This window comes from Alosa alosa, chromosome 11 (assembly GCF_017589495.1).
Source record: "Alosa alosa isolate M-15738 ecotype Scorff River chromosome 11, AALO_Geno_1.1, whole genome shotgun sequence".
NCBI lineage: Eukaryota > Metazoa > Chordata > Actinopteri > Clupeiformes > Clupeidae > Alosa > Alosa alosa.
Genome location: NC_063199.1, coordinates 32,172,702 through 32,193,053, shown reverse-complemented (window position 1 = coordinate 32,193,053; position 20,352 = coordinate 32,172,702). Strand labels below are relative to the sequence as shown.

The window sequence follows — 20,352 nt, the reverse complement described above, 5'->3', positions numbered from 1 at the left end:
TATTGCCTAAACTGACCAATGACGAGCCTCACATTACGTTTTGAAAGTTGAACCAAGTTCAACGCTCAAATTGTTTGACGCTAGCTCTACGCTGCCGTAACCAAAGCGAACAATAGGAAATCTGCCGCTTGCTGCTAGTCAATGTGATCCCTGCCTAAAAGACAGAGAACCTAATTTCATGGCAGAGAGGTTATAGATGCTTGCACTGTCAAAAATGACAAAAAGAAGATTTTATTTCTTCTGCCAGGGCAGCTGTGGATTGACATCTATCAGTCATGTGGAGTGATTAGAGACAGCTTCAGATGAGGTGAAAAGATCTAACTGTAAACAGTGAGGTACAGTATGTGTGTGTGTGTGTGTGTGTGCGTGTGAACTTACGCTCGGCTATCTGGAGTACTGGGAGGCCCAGGTAGTAACTGAACTCCACCATGTTGAGGATGCGCAGGTGTGCACTCACATCTGCCCCCTCCAGGTAGCCTCGGCCATCGCGCACCGAAAACACGACATCTACTGGGGCCCGTGGCTGTCGCGTGGCTTTGGGCAGGCCGTTCACGGTGATGTTTACAATCTGAGACAAACACACAGGGGATTAACCGTACACACACACATCATGCACACAAGCAACCAGCAAGATCCACTCATTACTTGATACTGACAATGCACAAAATCCAGCTGGAATCAGTTTAGATGAGGCAAAAAAAATACTTTTAGGGTTCATTTGCTCAGTACACGTGTCAAATTGTGCAGTGCACATACACACACACGCACACAAACACACACTTACTGTAATAATGTTGTTCGAAAAGAAAAATCTGCTATATTTTTGTAGACATAAATAACCTTAAAATAAAACAATGTCAAAGGATTTGATTTGTGCTCTTACCTGCACAGTGAAGTTGGTGGACTCTTGGGATCGGCGTCGGACCTCTGCATAGGCAGCTGTCAGGCCCTTCTTTATTTTTTCACTGAACGTACACATACGCACGTCTATGTGACTCGGAACAAACTGCAGCACTGTGGAAGAAAGACACAAACACACACACACACACACACACACACACATTCAGCTGTGAGATTATTGATGACACTATGAGGCACTGTCTACAAGTGTACTTGTTTGTCAGAGAGGGTGCATCAATCTAGTTTTATGCGTGTGTATGAGTATGTGTGATACAGTATGTGTGTGAATGTCTCAGTATGCAGTGTGTAATGTTTTGTATGTTAGTATGTTAGTTAGTGTGTTGTAATGGTTAGTGTGTGCGTGTGTGTATGTGTGTGTTCTCTACCTGTGTGTAAATGGTTAGTGTGTGCGTGTGTGTATGTGTGTGTTCTCTACCTGTGTGTAAATGGTATTGTGGGCCGGGGGTGGGGCTAACACCAGACACATAGAGGATGCTGCGGGTTGCCCGGGGCGACTGGCGCAGTGCGTTGACAACGGAGATGGCCGTATACACAATAGGACCCGACACCACCCGGAACACAAAGTCTGGAGGAGCCTTCAACACCTGCAAGCCAAAGCAAGACACACACACACACACACATCAGTTACCCACTCTATATGTCATGATGAGTGTGCATAAATATATTAATCCAATGACAGACTTCCAATGAATTCCATCATTAGAGCAAACTGTGTTTATTAAGAAAATATACGGTCATAATTTGTAAAATGGCATGTTGTTCAGCACACGCTTGAACTCTTTTAAACATTTACCAAGGGTGAGCTTGACAAAGAGGGCATGCATTTAAAAATATTTATTTACAAATGTTGACCAATCAAGTAGCAACTGGCAACTACCATGTTTGAAATGCTTGAAAAGCGCCTTCATGTTCTGATTCTGACATCACTGGTCTCCCACATCATCACTGGTCACATCTATCTAGTCTATCTCATCCCTCCCCATTTCCTGGTGTTTGTTTATAAACACAGACTTGATAAACAGAACAGGAAGCCTTCTTCCCACAGAAATGTACATGAAACATGATCTTTAGATGGAGTACAAGATGTTACATAACCAACTGAAAGAGCTTCAGTTTCTTTCCGCTGGCAGACATAACCTCAGTAGCTAATTAACACCTTTCTGGTTATGTAACCTCCACTCCAGACCTTTCAAGTCAACATCCAAGGCTTAACTTACACGATCGGCCATGAAAAGAAGATGAAATAACTCAGCTGTTTTCCCTTCCCTTCCTTTCACGTCAGCCTGAAGACGCTTGAGTTCTTTGGAAGAACGTTAATGTGCTGCGGTAATCGCTCCTCGAAGCCAACATATGGCACTCCGTGAAGTCTCAACATAGTGGATACTACAATCTCTGAAAATTGTATGTGATTTTGGCGCTGTTGTGAGCAATAAGCAAATCTAGAATACTTGAACTGTTTATCTCTCAGTTCTAACTAATGGCTTTCTGGAACCATAAATGCTCTCAGGTGGGGGGGAAATTGCACCGGAAGCAGCAACTCAACATCTTTAGTCTGAATATTGCTAGACTATACATGTTCCAAGGAAATTGTAATCAACTTTGGCAATTATGCTAGTCACTCTGTCTATAACATGAGCTCTTTTGCAGTACCATTATAAAATCCATGAATGCCCTCCACTAAAGGCAGTTGTGACTTTTGTAACTTACCTGCAGCTCCAGTGATTGGTTGAACTCAGGCTTCAGGATCTCACGGACCTTAGCTTTGGCATATCCAACTGTGGACCCTGCTGAGAAACCTATACAGTACGACAGAGGTTAGCAATAGTATAAAATACCATCTTCCCTTAGTAAAAACAATATCATGTCAGCTACCATAAGTCAGGGAGATGAGTCTTACCGACTTTGACCAGATAGTTCTCGGGGTCGGTGATGTTACACAGGTACTCTCGAACGGTGGTGGTCTGAGGGGGTTTTGAGGTGGTAGCTGCTGGCGGTTTAGTAGGGATGTCAGGAACCGTGGTTAGAACAGTGGTTACAGCTGTGGGAATAGTCATGTTGAGCGATGCTGTGTTGGTATTGATGGTTGTCAGGGTATCCTCAGTTGCTGTGGTGTCGGATGGTGTTCCCATAGTGATGGCTTCATCAGCCATGTCGGTGAGTGATGTTCCATTGGGGGTAAAAGGTCTTGGGGTTAGGGGGATGGTGGTGGCATTTGGGGCAGGATGTGTTGGGGCAAAGGGGAAAGTGGTGGCATTGGAGTCTGACTGGGAGGACTCAGGGGTAACACCAACAGTGGCAGATGGGCTAATACTGGGAGGAAAGAGAGAGGTACCATTGGTCAGGGTCTCCAAGACAGTTGGAGTAATGTCCCATTGTCCATGTGTAGTTGAGGGCAGGACAGGAGTATGCAGGGATGTAGTATTGACTTGGGCTGTCAGGATTGATGGAGTGCTCATCCAATCAGAGCCCCCACCCTGACTCCACTCTGTGCTGGGCACTGAGGGCTCCATGGAGGGCGTAAGCACCATGGAGGGATCCAGAAATGTGGTATTTTGCTGTGACGTCTGGTCAGGTTCCGATGTTGGAAAGCTCGGTGGCTCAAATCCTGAAGTATCCGTTGAAGATTCCTCGGGCCAAGAGCTGTTGTGGGCAGGGAGCAGCTCCTCACCAAATGAGGCAGTAAACAGTTGAGTTGGATTCACTGTGAAAACTCCAGTGGTCAGGATGGGCATGGGAGTGATGGAGTTACCGGATGAAGGGCTGGTGTGGTTGGGCCTTTGTTCTGGCAGCCTGCTGGGCTCTTTGGTCTGCTGGATGGTGAAGTACTCCAGGCTGTTCATGTCAGGCAGCAGGAGGTCTGTGGGCTCAATGGTCACGCCGTCTGACCAATCTGGCACAAGGCTGGACACGCTGTCTTGGGGGGAGACTGGTGACTTTGTGGAAGAACCAGGAGGGGGCATGAACACTGTTGGCCTGATTAGAGGAGGATTTGAGATGTTGACGTTGGATGAATTGGTGAAAGGCTCTGCAAAGCCAGGAGGGAAAGTGGGCAAAGCTGTCATGTTTATGCTGGAAACTGTGGTTGTTTGACTAGGAGGGCTGGTTATATTTGGCCTACTGTAAAGTAAGGTAGGACCAGGGGAGCCAGGCAACACACTGGTGGCTCTGGAACTGGGAGAGTTGGTCACATGGGCATCATACTGGTCTGGATTGGTAAAACTGGGTGTGCGGGTCATGTGCATGACCGGCTGTACTGGGCTGGTTAAAACAGGTGATCTGGTGACGTGTAGTTCCGGAAGTACACTGGATTCCTTGGGATACCTTGTAAGAAGAGTCCCAGAAGGCACCAGAGCTGCGCGAGTTGGGAAAGAGGTGTCGTAGGCCTCTGAGTTAGAGTCCTCAAAGTCATACATGTCTGAGGGTAAACTGGAGACCAGGGAGTAGTCGTCCCCCTCAGATCCCAAGAAGGACATGGTCTCCTGGTAGTCTCCAGAACCCCAGTCCGCCTCCATGGTGTTGGTTGGGTAGAAGTCTTCCATGGGACCCATGGTGGGCACTACCGAAGTGGTCATCCCTTTGTGGTTCCCCATCAGTACATGGCTAAGATTCTCTTCTAGAGTGCCATCATCATTCTGTATATTCAGGTTGAAGCTCGGCGACAACTGGTGATCTCTGGGGTCTTCTATACTACCGGAAGGTTCCACAGGAGGTTTGGCAGTTGTTATGGCAGCAGGCAGGACCTCTAGTCCTTGGGTGCCAGATGGGATTGAGGAGGTGGTGGAGTTGGTTGCCTGGGTTTCCACCGGGGGAGGCATCGGAGGCCTCACATGGGTGCTGTTGTGGTCAGGTATTACAACAGCAATAAAGGAAGCGGATGATGGAGAAGAGGACCACACTTGTGCTGTTGAAGAGGGCACGATTTGAGAGAGAGGCACTGACGGCTGCTGCAGTTCTCGGGGCCGTCGGGCTGGGGCCTCCAGGGGCCCTTCCACAGACTCTTCCCCAGATTCAGGGGCAGCAGGTGGGGGAGCATGAAGGGGAGCTGAGTCCCACCTGGGCATGAAGGCTTTAAGGGGAACTGGTTTACTGCCATCTGTTTCAAGACCTTTGGCTGGAGGCAGGGGGGCAACTATGGAGGAGGAATGCCCCGGTATACGGACGGCTGTCTGGGTGGAGGCCTCAGTGAATGATGCTGGTAAGGCGGCAGGTGATGGTTCTGGGACATGGTTCTGCACTGCCAGGGGAAGCTGGTTTGGCAAGCTGGATGCCATCACTGGCCAGTCTGGGAAAGAAATGTTAGCAAAGAGTGGTGAGTCAGTCATGTCATGTCAGAGGATCTTCTGGACAGTCACGAATTTGATCAATCAATCAGTCAATCGATCATTTTGTCTGATGGACAGGGCGTAAATAATCAACGTTTGGAATAATCAATATGAAATGAACCATGTCTCAGGTCACATGCTGGTGACCTCACAAGCTCCATTACACCCTGAAGCACATCAGACATTTTATTTGATTTGTACTTGATTCCTTGATGCAAGTGAAAAACAGAACACTCATATCCTGATCCATTCTGAACTCTGAAAAAAATGTCTCTAGAATGAAATATGCATTCAGCAGTCAACAGAACAGCCACAATAAAGGCAATTTCCTGACTGAACTAAAATCTCACAAAAAGGTTAAGTTCAAGAGAATGGTTACAGATCGACTAGTAGGCTACATGAACAAGGGGAAACCAAAGAGAAACCAATGAGACCTGTAGGTGTCAATTAATGTTTTTTCTATTTCATGTCAGAGTATCAGATAAAGCCTCGGGTCATGTCATGTAAGCTTTAAATGGGCCATTAGGCAAAATGGTGATAAAATGGAAAAATCACAGAACAGAAACCATCGACACTTGACTAGTGTGACTTCAAGCATGCTCTGAAACCAGGTCAGAGTCACTGAAGCAGTAGAGCACCAAGGTTTTGTCTGCTAGACGAACATCTGACTACTCACTAATAATTAACATTTACTTAGATAACTGCATAACAGCATGCATTTTTTTGTTCATCAACAATAATTTGAAAAGACAAATGCTGTTGCACTTGCTCGGTAAATTATTTCGTCCATGTTTCCTCTGGGTCTATTATAAAGAGGGCACCAAACGAAACGTAATCTTCAAAGAAAATAATTTCTGTGAACTGGCTTATGCACAAACAGAAATGACCTATATAAAAAAGATTCATTTAGTACAAAAAGATGGTCCCTCTTGATTTCAAAAAGAGGACTGGCAATCTGGTTGGCATATTTTGTGCTTCGCTGCTAATTCCCCAGCATCTCACTTGTTCTTAATGAAGAGCCTGAAGCGGACAAACGTCTGTGCTGCTAATTTACTCTCACAAAGCACGGAGACGCAACAGCTAGCCACGGCTGCTGGCTGGCTCGCTAACTGAGCGTGGTTACACAAGACACGAAACACTGCGCAGCACACTGTAAACTCTCTCTCTCTCTCTCATCCACACACACACAGTCACACACACACACACATTAACACACAGGAGTTTGCCCGGGAAAACAGGCAATGCCACGAAACAGGCATTTCAATAATTAAGCAGCAGCCTTTCATAAGGCCACTTCTCAGCAGCAAGTATCAGTTCGCCTGGTTTATATTCCGAAAGGTCTTTTATAAATGTTCCATTAGTCTGGTATTTCCAACCCTAATGGAGTTAAACAAGAAGTTTAGAGTGGAGCATTATGAAGCGGTGTAGTGTGGGAGCAAGGCATCTGGGATGAAGAAGGGGTCTGCCATAGAGGCTTTGAACGAGCCCAGAAACACAGATGCATGGCAGTGAAAGTGGAGCTTTACTCCCCATACCGGCTGGACCAGGGGTCAGTTTTCATGTCCTTGCTCATAAGGGTAAGAGTCGAATAAGGGAATGAAGAGGCTGGTCTTTGAACAGCTATGGGGCCAGTTTATATAACCTCAGTGGAGTTAAACACAGAGAAATGAAAAATAGAGACAGAGAAAGACAGAAGGAGAGGACAGATAGAGGAGATAGAGAGAAAGGGAGAGAGAGAGAGAGAGAGAAAGAGAGAGAGTAGATAAGGTATCCATTAGCAGCTTGGATAAAGGCAGCTTCAGTCTGCCAGAAGGACAGCCTAAGAGTTCAGCTGAGTGCAGCACTCATGTCGCTGAACGTGTTCCACTCGTGTGTCCAAAACAGCAGAACAAAAGTCTGGTGACAACCTGTCAAAGTCATTAGCATATGAACCTAACGCGCCTCTGTCCGGCCACAGTGCAGGGGCTCTCACCAGTCGCCGCTAATGTGGCCCTAACAGGACACACAGCTCTTAGCCCCACCCAACACAAAAAGCTCTCCGCACCGCACCGGGGCCATCCGAACAGAGCCCTAAGCGATCAGGGCCCTTGTGCCAGAAAAACTGACTATGGCTCTGATAGAGTGATTTGGAACAGAGGCTTTCAGAGCACAGGGCAGCCACAGCAGCGTCGGGCAGGGCAACTCATGGCACTAATGTTGCCCTCGGGGACGTCTGAGGAGCGGGCGAACGCGCTGCCAGGGCACAGGTCCATTGGATTGTTTATCTACTGACTCCTTTTCGTTCCATTCGGAATCAGTTTAGTCTCTACTGCCTGAAATGTTTTGTCTTCTTCTAATCCTATTCCATGATTAAGTTTGGACGTCTCTATTGTACTTTGCAAAAGCTCATGCGTTTTGATGTGCTTGTTTGAAGTGCTCTGGTCTCTTGGATTCATTAGGACGGTTATGGTTATGATCAGGTTTTGGCAAAGGATAATGCTGGGACCTCTGATGAGGACCAGAAAGACTGAAACAGCAATAAAACAGTCATACTCTCTCTCCCTCTCTCTCACACACACACACACATCCACATGTCCACACTCTCGCTCTCTATCTCTCTCTCTCTCTCACACACACACACACATCCACATGTCCACACTCTCGCTCTCCATCTCTCTCTCACACACACACACTCTCTCTCACACACCCACACACACATCCACATGTCCACACTCTCGCTCTCTCTCTCACACACACACACACACACACACCGCACACGCACACGCAGACACTCTTGAGAGAGACAGCTCACGTACCCACGAGTTGAAAGAGAAGCAGCTGGAGCTAAAAATACTCAATAACGAGAGGCCCATTTACGGCCTGCTTTGATATGCAGCCGAGCTGCGGCGTTTGGAAGCCCAGAAAGACAGACTGTTAGATGAGAGAGCAGACAGATCAGACAGACAGCCCGCTCGCAACAACAACACACACTCACTTCAGTGAGTCAGCACGCACACCGTCAGCCTGGGTCTTACAGTGACTTATAGAGAGTACAAGCACGCACACACACACTCTCATACATATAAAAAGCTCTCTCTCACACACATACACACAGACTCTCTAACACACATACTGTACACAAACAGTCTCTCTCACACACAAACACAAACACACTCTTTCACATACTATTACATTCTCTCTCTCTCTCTCTTAGACACACACACACACATAGATATTCAGAAATACCACACACTCCAAAACATTTCTTTTAGACTCACAAACACATAAACACTGAAGTGAGTGATGTTACACTTTGCGTTCAATGAGACGCTTTCTAGTTGAACATCTGTGAACAAAACAAACCCCAAAAACACTGAACTGGCTGCCAAACCACTGTTTTATTTCCCTTGATATACTAGGACTCTTTGTTACGATCCCAGCAGTAGTTTTTCAGTGGATCTTGGTCACGGATGCGTAAACAACACAGCGGAGTGTCTAGCCACAGCCCAGACCATTTCCTCTGACCATCAGCGCTGTGGATCTTGAGTGGAGATACAGAAGCAGAGAAATCAGAGGTGTGCTCAAATTCAGGCTCTAAAGGTTTAGCCTAGAGGCTCAAAAACATCAAAGGCAAATGCTTTTACATTCAATTGTTTTGTGTAAACATTCCAAATAGTTTAATTGAAACAGTAATCCTTAGGTCATCCTTAGTCCATGTTTGTTTGCCAAGACCTACTGTACCTGCCCGCTCACACCATGTGTTTGTGTGTGTGTGTGTGTGTGTGTGTGTGTGTGCGCGTGCGTGTGTGTGTTTGCGAACGTTCATAGTGAATTTGAAGCAAATGAAAAACTGTTTCAAAATGTCTGTGACCCTTTGTCTTTTGTTTGCTATTTTGAGCACAGCTCCTGTCTTCTTCCTCCTCTCTGTCCCTCTGCACCCCAAGCTGACATTAGCGGGTGTGTGTGTGTGTGTGTCCCTCTGCACCCCAAGCTGACATTAGCGGGTGTGTGTGTGTGTGTCGCTCTGCACCCCAAGCTGACATTAGCGGGTGTGTGTGTGTGTGTCCCTCTGCACCCCAAGCTGACATTAGCGGGTGTGTGTGTTGAGGCTCTGGGGCGGCCGAGCGAGGAGGAGAAAACAGAGCAAATCAGCAAAATCATCTCCCGTGGCACCTTAACGGGGCCGCCACATTGCCATTACCCCAAAATAAAGCCCCTTCACTTTTTAACAGTGGGAGTCAGGGAGTGTGTGTGTGTGTGTGTGAGTGAGAGAGTGTGTGAGTGTGAGAGAGTGTGTGTGAGAGTGTGTGTGTGTGAGAGGAGAGTGTGAGTGTGTGTCTGTGAGTGTGTGTGTGTGTGTGTGTGCCTGCGTGCGTATGAGTATGTGTGTGTGAGAGTGTGTGAGAGTGTGAATGTGTGTGTGTGTGCTTGTGTGTCTTCTATCACGCTTCTCTTGTGCCAAGCATTTGAAGTATCCTGTCCTGCACTTGCAGCTGGATGCAGTGATGCCTGCCAACGCCATACAGAGACTCCCTCATGGAGTGCAAACGAGTGCAAAGAAGAAAACGGAGCCACGTGTAGATAGCCCCACCTCCCCTCCCCTTCCACTCTAATGACCAGTGAGAGAAAAGCAACAGAGAACTAGCCCCTCGGCAGGCAACACGAGGAGAACGGCTATTTCACAAAAGTGACTTTTCTTTTCTTTTCTTTCTTTTTTTCCGCCACTGCTCGTGGCTCACCTGTCCTCCCTCCCTCCCTCCCTCCCTCCCTCCCTCCCTCCATCCCTCCCTCCATCTCTTGAGTGAGCCTTGCTGCTGACCTCACGGCGAAGGGGGAGCAGCTCTTGTCTGTTCTGTGTCCAGGTTTTATGGGGCGAGCGAATGAGTGAGCTGTGACTCAACACTGCCAGACTCCAGCCCTGGGTCTCTCCTCACCTCTCCCTCGCGCTCCTCACCGCCCTGCCCTCTGCCTCTCTGAACGTCCCGCACACATATTTCCTATGAGTTCTCACATGCTGAGGAGGGTGTAGGCTAAGCAAGCAGGAATGCATATGGGATGGGGAGGCTAAAAAGACAGGGGTGATATGCTAGCGTTGCAGTGATGGTGGTAATGTAGTGGCTAAGGAGCTGGGTTAGCATGCAGTTGCTGGAAAATTTGTGTGTTTTAAATCTTGGCTGACACTGTCGTGCCCTTGAGCAAGGCATTTAACCCTGAGTTGCTCCAGGGAAACAAGCCCATTGACACATGTAAGTTGCTTTGGACAAAAAAATCAGCCCAATGAATTACTGAGTGCAGTAAAAGACACACTCACACAGGCACTCAGGTCTTACACTAGCCTATATCTTGCACTATACTGGCACTGTAGTAAGGGCAGATCCTTAAATAGGTGTATACTTCAATTGGCCTACATCCCACCAAAGATTTTGTCACATTTCCTTGTTTCCTTATTTCTTCTATCAGCAGATTGGGCCTCACATCACCAGGACCAAGCAAGATGGACTGTAACAAAGTTCAGTCCTTTTCTAAACCCTCATTATTCAACTGAGCACTCTAATACCCCCCATCCTTTAATACCCCCTGTACCCCCCATCCTTTTCCTCTCTTCTTCTCTGATTCCGATACTCTTTACAAGAATCACACAGCATGAATCTACCAAAGACCTACGTTCTTCTAGTCAACAGGATGGCTTCCCTTCACCACACCAGAGCATGGAACAAGGGTATTGTCTGGGAAAATGTGTTGTCCTATCTGCAGAGTCATTGTACTTCTGCATTCTGCAATGCCATCTTCAGAGAGATTGAACATTGATCACATTATCTACGTCTGATGGACAATAGCGTCAGCGTTCATAGCATCTTGCTTTTTTCTTGGAAGCCACTCACCATTTGCTCTGGGGCTACAATACTGTTGTAGTATCAACCCAGTGGAACTGCCTTCACTTCATCCTAAAGAGAAACTGCAAAATCCCTGGGAGCTGATTATATCAGACTAATGGGCTCCCTAAACACACTCCAATCCTCTACGCCAAGTGCTGCGGGGACGCTGATAGCTGCTCGCTCCAAAATGGATCCACTCAGATCAGAAACAGATCTGACTCCAAGGTCGGGACGAGTCCTGATTTCATACGCACTTCCCCTGATAAACAAAAACATCTTGAGTTTTCAATTTGCCAAATATGGAGGGGCTAATAAGTCACAGACACTTTCTGCCAAGTATGCACATGCCAAGTATGCCAAGGACGTTGAACTGTGGTAGGAATTGCAGAGTCTGACAATATTATGCATGACATGATTGAGTATTCTTGAAGTCTGTGATTTGAAAGATGAGCTTTGTGTTGTTATTACCAATATTATCAGTATGGCATACAGGACTGGAATGTACTCTAGTGCTGTTGGGGAAATAGGATTTCTGTCAGGATTAGACTGTCTAGCTAACATGTCTGAAAGACTGGCATTTTTGTAATAGCTGTAAAAATAATGTACTGAACATAAGCACAAACACTGCTAAATATAGTCTGACTATCAAATAGGAAATGTGAATGACATAGTGCCGAATATTCATCGTTTTTGTGGGGCAATTAACCAAACAAAGCTTTAGGCCTAAATGCTCAGTGCTCCCACACACACACACACACACTACGCACACGAAAAAGTGGTACTCCTGATCCATTCAATAATTGATAGTGAGGTAAGGTCTTCAGCCAGCAGACGGACAGCAGGCACCAGGCTCTCCCTCCCTCTGACACACACACACACACACACACGCAACGCGTTTTCCAGCCAGAAGACAGATAGCGAGCGCAGTGTTCACCTGAGACGAGGAGCCTTAGTGACAGAGCACAGGAATGCCCAGCGCTGCCATCTGTCATACACACACACACACACACACACACACACACACACACACTCACACACACACACACACAGACACACACACACACACACACACACACACACACACACAGACACAAACACACACGCACACACACACACACACACACACACACACATGCCACATGCCACATGCTCACAACTATTCTGGATACACACACTTGTTTACATGTCTTATATAAGGTTGCACATAACAAGTGGTGAACTTTGCATGACTAAAGGTAGTGCCTTAGGAGCCCAGCAAACCCCCCCCCCCCCCCCATCACGTGCATCCACATACACAGACACTTCGACACTTGCAAACTCATGCAATGAGCACATCAATGAAGACAAACACACTCTCACACACACACACACACACACATATCGGATTGAGAAGGTCATATCAGATAGCTGTCCAGGTGGTGATCAGAGAGTGTATGACTCAGTGTGTTTGCTTGTGCGTATTACAAATAACACAAACTGTTTCTTTAGTCCGAGCTTATAGCTAAACAACAGTAGTGGATAAAGAAGGCGGTGTTGTCAAAGTCAAAGTCAAAGTCAGCTTTATTGTCAATTTCTTCCCATGTTCCAGACATACAAAGAGATCGAAATTACGTTTCTCACTATCCCACGGTGAAGACAAGACATATTTTACCAATTTAAGTCCACAGACAAACATAACATTCAAGTAAACAAAAAAGTAAGTAAATAAGTAAATAAGAGGGCACATATAATAATGAAAAAAAAAATAAGAGCAGCGTATATTACTAGTGTGTCCACACTGACAGCAGCACAGTACATATGGACAACAGTGGTGCTAAGGAGCTGGGCTGGCATGCAGGAGCCAGAAACGTTGTGCTTTCAATTCCCAGCGTCCACTGTTGTGCCCTTGAGCAGGGACAGTGGCCCTTGTAAAATAACGGACATAATTATGTAAGTGGCTTTGGATAAAAGCGTCTCCTAAATGAATACATGTCATTGAAACTGCAACTAACAACGATTGCAACATCCGTACCAGTGGTCCAGTGGTAAAGAAAGTGTGCCAGGAGTATTCCTCATGTTCATTAATGTGTTGTCTAAAATTCAACGGATTGTGATTGGCTGTCTAGGCTTCTTGAAAATTGCTGTGAAGGGATCAATGATTCTTTATGTTGTTTTCGTTATAGTAGGCTTATGCGGTGTGTGGACGTTGTTAGTCTGTTATTCAAAGGGATACATAAAACAGTGTTTTTTAGTGTCCATTGTCGTTATGGTCGTCTTTGCTAGTGTGGCCACCTGCAGTACTACAGCTCTGGCAGCTCTTGACATGACCGGACTGGAGAGGACCAGTGCACTAGATGAGGCGGTGTGACAGGGTCGTGCGTTAGTGGAAATGATTTGCGGTGCACTCTAGGAGGAGTTCGATACAAGATCTTGCCAATGAGGGAAAAATCACATGAATGAGACAAAGAAGGCGGCACAGAATGCTCACCGACACCAACCAACCGAACACTTTTACAGAGCATTAGGAACCTTCTATTCAGTCAATTATAGTTGTGTGTGTGTGTGTGTGTGTGTGTGTGGTGTGTGTGTGTGTGTGTGTGTGTGTGTGTGTGTGTGTGTGTGTGTGTGTGTGTGTGTGTGTGTGTGAGTGTGTGTGTGTGTGTGTGTGTGTGTGTGTGTGTGTGTGTGTGTGTGTGTGTGTGTGTGTGTGTGTGTGTGTGTGTGTGTGTGTGTGTGTGTGTGTGTGTGTGTGTGTGTGTGTGTGTGTGTGTGTGTGTGTGTGTGTGTGTGTGTGTGTGTTTTGTGTGTGTGTGTGTGTGTGTGTGTGTGTGTGTGTGTGTGTGTGTGTGTGTGTGTGTGTGTGTGTGTGTGTGTGTGTGTGTGTGTGTGTGTGTGTGTGTGTTTGTGTGTGTGTGTGTGTGTGTGTGTTTGTGTGTGTGTGTGTGTGTGTGTGTGTGTGTGTGTGTGTCCTCTCGAGGGTTGAGGAATGAGGGAGTAATTGCCATCACCCCCCTAAACCTCATTATAACCAGGAAATCCATTCAGGTGCAACACAGAGGGAGTTTCAGTTATTAATTAGTCCTTGCTTCGTAATTACACCACTGCCGTCTCATCAAAAAGACTGAAGAAACAAAACGCTCTCCCAGTGGGTCTGCGAGAGAGTGTTCACGTGTATGCCTGACAGTGTGAGTGTGACAGCATCCCTCTGTAAGGGTGTGTGTGGAAGTGCTTGTGTGTGTGTGTGTGTGTGTATGTGCCATTTTGTGTGTGTGTGTGTGTGTGTGTATGTATTTATGTAAGGCTCTCCCAAGTGACGCATGTGAGATAGGTGACTTGCATGAAAACAGACCTAGAGAAGGGGGTTGCCACTTTAAGCAGAAGTACCACATATGCCCAGTGCAACAATACTGCAGACACACACACACACACACACACACACACTCAGGGGCGTTACTGTGTCTTCAATATTGGGAGGGCGGGGACAGATACAGATTTGTGTGGATGTGATAGTGTTAAAAAAAATGTAGGCCTATGTGACCAGATTTCCAGCTTAGTGCCGACAGTCCATGGAGACAATGGTTCTGTCTGCCATGATCACACACACTGGTGTGCTTGAGTGAGAGCCAGGTGTGTTTGGTGTTAGTATTATTTATGATGATTTACAAAGCGGTCATATTTTATAATGGTCTGCCAGGGAATGTTTTGCTTTCATAAATTTTTCACAAAAGCATAGACTCACTGTGCTCAACTAGCTGGCTACAAGTACGCATTCTCCTTCACCAACCTATGAGCCTAGCCAGTCACGTCAGTGGCACGCTGAGGCCCTTCTCATCTGCTGATACAGAGAGTCCTCTACTGCTCCACTGCTATCCTGCTCCTCATTGCCTTGATCAATAGCGGAGTTATAATCGGGAGAGTCGGGAGAATTAATGAATTCCCAGTGGGCTAGTGGCGTTTTGGGGCCGGGCTGATTGCTAAAAAGCGGAGGATATTACTGTTTGAATATCTTTCACTGTGCACTGTGCGACTGCAGTTCCTTTCAGGCTCAGTGATTGGGGCAGCCGTGGCCCACTGGTTAGCACTTCGGACCTGTAACCGGAGGGTTGCCGGTTCGAACCCTGACCAGTAGGCACGGCTGAAGTGCCCTTGAGCAAGGCACCTAACCCCTCACTGCTCCCCCGAAATGCCAGTTGATGCAGGCAGCTTACTACGCTGGGATTAGTGTGTGCTTCACCTCACTGTGTGTTCACTGTGTGCTGTGTGTGTTTCACTAATTCACGGGTTGGGATAAATGCAGAGACCAAATTTCCCTCACGGGATCAAAAAAGTATATATACTTATACTATACTTATACTTACTTTGCTACCACCAGAAACCAACAATCACGTGAGTCTGTGAGTGCTCTCTCTCCCGTGCGTATGGAAACTGTGCGCGTGTTGTAGATTTGTTTCAGTCATTTTTATCTGCTTTCCTTCTGCAATCTCATTTTTGTTCAGGCTATGTTGCGTGCGTAGCCTGCCACTAGAATCATCGCTCAGTAGTTAGAACTGATTTGTCTCTGTCGCTGGCATTTATCCATCTTTTAGATGACAATGTTGGGGGGGACAAACACAACCATTTTGAAAGTTGAGGGTGACATGTCCCCCCTGTCCACCCCCTAATAATGCCCCTGCACACACACACACACACACACACACACACACACACACACACAAAAATTGTCTTCCCTATTTGTCTTTTCAGCCTCTTTCACTGCGCTGTGCATTCACACACTTCAACCTTCTTCTATCTCCACTCTGCCTTCTCATTCTATTCTTGTAACCATGGAGATATGTGAACTTTACAGTGACATCATTGTGTTTACCTTGATGTGAGGCTACTTTATCTGTTTCTCTCCCCCAAGGACATTTCTGCCCTGAGAGACCACCTATACCATCCCATCCCATTTTCTGACCGGTGTAAATACATTTCCACGTATTTTGAGTTTGCACTCAACCGCAACATTCTGTCTGTCGTTACCTCTGTCTGCCACTGTGTCCTTGCATGCTATTCTTGTAACCATAGTGATGTGTTTAGAATGACGTCAGGCTTCCTCTGATGTTCCTCATGTCTGGGTTTCAACTAAGCTCTCTATGAGGGAACAGGCTGATACACTCTCACTCTCTCTCTCTGTTTCTCTCCCTCTCTTTCCCAGGGATCCCTTTCTTTGGGTCTGACTCACAGGCTTCACTCACGTTATGAACATACAGGCCCTGGAAGATGGACAGATGGAGTTAGAGCAGCGAGAGAGAGAGAGAGAGAGCAGAGAGAGAGAGAGAGAGAGAGAGCAGAGAGAGAGCAGAGAGAGAGCAAAGAGAGAGAGAGAGAGCAGAGGGAGGGAGAGAGAGAGAGAGAGAGAGAGAGAGAGAGAGAGAGAGAGATATATAGAGAGGAGATATATAGAGCAGATAGAGAGAGCAGAGAGGGAGAGATAGATATATACCCTCTGTAGAACTGGAGAGAAGAAAGGGAGGAGAAAAGAATCACAGGGATAGAACTAAGATAAGACAGAACACAGAACCAGGTGGGGAACGTTACAGAACACAGAACAAGGTGGGGAACGTTACAGAACACAGAACCAGGTGGGGAACGTTACAGTACACATCAAAGCAGAGTGAAGAAAGAAGCTATATGTAGTATAATAATCCTGCTACATGCTCCCAGGATATCATCATCGTCATCTTTCTCTCTCTCTCTCTCTCCCTCTCTGTCTCTCTCTCTCTCTCTCTGACTTCTGATTCTGACAAAACTACTTCTCTGACTGGTGACAGTATTTTGGGCTTGGCCAATCATGAGCGAGGAGGCAGCCACCATACACACATGCAGTGCCAAGTGGGACTAATGCTCGACGCCTCCTCAGTGCTGCCCCGGGCCCTCGTCCAGCACAGAGGTGGCTATGAGATCAGATCAGGCCTTTATGAAGGGATCAGGGGAAGAGTCCCAACACGATCCTCTTTTTTTCTGCATCGCACAGGCAGATCAAACACACACACACACACACACACACACACACACACTGCACCCTTTGATACCTCCCCCTTTCTTCTAGACACTAAATTACTTTGCTCTCAATATCAGAGTCAAATTACTGACTCCCATTTAGCAGAACAGCTGTGACACGCGCGCACACACACAGACATAGACACACACACACACACGCACACACACACACACACACACAAACACACACTTTCAAGACCCGCACACATAGCAGCATGTACAGTTCAAGTGCATTAAACGCGAGTAGCACAAAAGTGCCCGCACACACACACACAGTCAGACAATCTCCCTAACTAATGATGTCATTTCCTTTTAAAGGCACCACTAATTTGCCTTATTGAGCAAAAAAGACATTGAGAAACAAAGAAGGAGAAAATGAAAAAGAAGAAAAAAGAGGAGGAGGGGGGTGGGGGGTAGGAGGAAAAAAAGGGATACAAAAGGAAGGAATACATAGAAAAAGGAAGAGAACAGGCCCTTTGGTATTAATGTGCAGAGCAGAGTGGAGTGGAGGCCACACATGGTTCTGCTTTAGTCAGCTCTCCTTTGCGTGACTGCCTCCCTCTCACTTTCTCTCCCTCTTCTCCTCCATTCACTCCCTCTCTCCCTATCCTTCCCCTCCCTCTCACTCTCTTTCTCTCCCTCCCTCTTCTCCTCCATTCGCTCCCTCTCTCCTCCTCCCTCCCCTCTCACACCTTTCCTCTCCTCCCTCCTCCCTCCATTCCTCCCTCCATCTCTTCTCGAGTTGGCACACCACCCCCCGCTTCCTCTCTGTACACTCAAACAGTCAGAGGGCTTTTAGCTGCTGCTGATCAACTACATGGGGAGGGGGGTCCAGGCCCAGGGGGTTTAGACTTAGTTCTCTATAAGGTCTGTGCTCTGCTAATGGTTACACGGGTATAAAAAGTGTGTGTGTGTGTGAGTGTGTGTTTATGTGTGTGTCGAAGGGTTTAAAAGTTATTGTTTCATTCATTTACTCTGTGCCACTTTTTTTTAGGTCCAACAGGCTTAAGCCCAAGACTTTTCAGTCACTTAACAACAATGTTTAAAAGCAGTGATACATAAAAAAGAATTCCCAAATACAGCCAAGTTAAACTGCGATCTGAACACTGCTTACCATGAGTGGTGAGCTCAGTAAGCTGGCGGTGTGTTTTAGTCACTTCAGTCTTCAGGTGGTGGTGAAAAAGCTTCCAACGCACACTTATAAAACCTCCATCTGCTGGTTTTCCAATTGCAGACAGAGAAGTGGTGGGTGTGCATATATGTGTGTGTGTGTGTGTGTGTGTGTGTGTGTGTCCACCGCTTTCCAAGATCCTAAATGTCTGGCCAACAGTCTGAAAAGCCTGAGAGTCTGAAAGCGAACTAACTCAGAGGCTCAGGCATTCTTCTGCAATCCCCTATTAAAAGCATAGACTGCGATAGCAGCAAGATGTCTGTAGGGAGAGACAGAAAATGATGGGCAGAGTGAACGTGAAAAAGAGAGAGGGACAGAGAAAGGAAGGAGAGAGAGGAGAGGGAGTGTGTGTGTGTGTGAGAGAGAGACAGGGTGGGAGTGTGTGTGTGTGTGTGTGAGAGAGAGACAGGGTGGGAGTGTGTGTGTGTGTGAGAGAGACACACGTCTGGGAGGGTTTCCTGTGTGACTGAGTAGAGGTCCCAGCAGAACAGCTCTTATCTTAGGGCTGGAGCAGTGTGTCAGAGAGTGTATGAGGGTAAGTGTGTGTGGGGGTGAGTATGCATGTGTGTTTGCATGAGCTAGTGTGCATGCGTGTGCTGGGGACATCTTTATGTGTGTATGAGGAGGAAGCTGTCACACTCCTTATGTTCACATACACTTTAGGTCCCCGACTGGTGAGCAGGATCTAAATAGGAATTCAAACCTATGGATGTATTATGGCTTTAATGTATTGTAGCCTGGAATTCCTTCATCCACATATTATTGTATGAATCACATGTGTCCCAAATGCACATATGTTGATTTGTTTCTTCATTCATTCTTTTTGTATGGAGAAAGAGCAGTGTGAATGTGTTCATGTATCTCTCTCTCTCTCTCTCTCTCTCTCTCTCTCTCTCTCTCTGTGTGTGTGTGTGTGTGTGTGTGTGATAGAGAGTGTGTGTATAATCTGACTCAGTCTGAGCACACAGTGAGAGACTGTCTAAGAGCTTTGCTTTGCTAATACTGAGGTCTGATGACAGGGACTTTCCTTTGGGTCACTCCAGTGTGTGTGTGTGTGTGTGTGTGTGTGTGTGTGTGTGTGTGTGTGTGTGTGTGTGTGTGTGTGTGTGTGTGTGTGTGTGTGTGTGTGGAGAGAGCGACGGAGATAGAGAGGGTGACACAAATGGAAGTTCCTATAAACGACAAAAGCAGGGCACACACACACACTTACACACACACACACACACACACACACAGAAGTACTAATGTAAAGACAAACACTGGAGCTGGTCTGACTCACCTAAAGGAAATCACAGACTTCTGCCCCCTCCCTGATGCCTGGCCAACTGTAGAAGGTTGTGTGTGTGTGTGTGTGTATGAGTGTGTGTGTGTATGAGTGTGTCTGTGTGTGTGTGTGTGTGTGTGTGTGTGTGTGTGTGTGTGTGTGTGTTTGTGTGTGTGTGTGTCAAAGGCAAAGTCTGCTTTATTGTCAATTTCTTCACATGCCAAGACATACAAAGAGATCGAAATTACGTTTCTCACTATCCCACGGTGGAGACAAGACATATTTTACCAATTAAGTCCACAGACAAACATAACATTCAAGTAAACAATAAAGTAAATAAGAAGGCACATACAATGAAGAAATAAGAGCAGCAAAATTGGGTTGAAATTGTGCAATTGTGCATAGGCAGTCATTATAATAGTGCAAAGTCAGGCCAATAAATGGCTGAGGTAGTTCTGTTTGACCTAAGTAAGCAAGTGGCATAGTGGTGCAAGTTATGTAAGAGCAGCAGAAGTGTGTTGTGTTTTCAGGACAAACAGGACAACAACAGGACAACAACAACAAGTTGCAAAGTGTGCAAAGTGTGCAAGTGTACAATTGGAGTAGTGCAAGTGGAGTAGTGCAAGGCAGCCATTGTGGGTCCAAAGTCCAGGATGTTATGTAGCATAGTAGTGTGTGTGAGTGTGTGTGTGTGTGTGTGTGTGTGTGTGTGTGTGTGTGTGTGTGTGTGTGTGTGTGTGGGTGTGTGTGCGTGTGTGTGTGGGTGTGTGTGTGTGTGTGTGTGTGTGTGGGTGTGTGTGC

At 46.6% G+C, this 20,352-nt stretch overlaps 1 protein-coding gene across 1 annotated transcript in view; it reads right to left on the bottom strand.

Annotated features, from left to right (window-relative positions):
• The window catches only part of si:ch211-1e14.1 (UPF0606 protein KIAA1549), a 59,842-nt gene that overhangs the window by 22,824 nt on the left and 16,666 nt on the right, over positions 1-20,352 (bottom strand). The window contains 5 exon segments of the mRNA XM_048257220.1: positions 379-568; positions 884-1,014; positions 1,337-1,505; positions 2,629-2,717; positions 2,819-5,203. Of these exon segments, the coding sequence (XP_048113177.1) occupies positions 379-568; positions 884-1,014; positions 1,337-1,505; positions 2,629-2,717; positions 2,819-5,203 (2,964 nt within the window).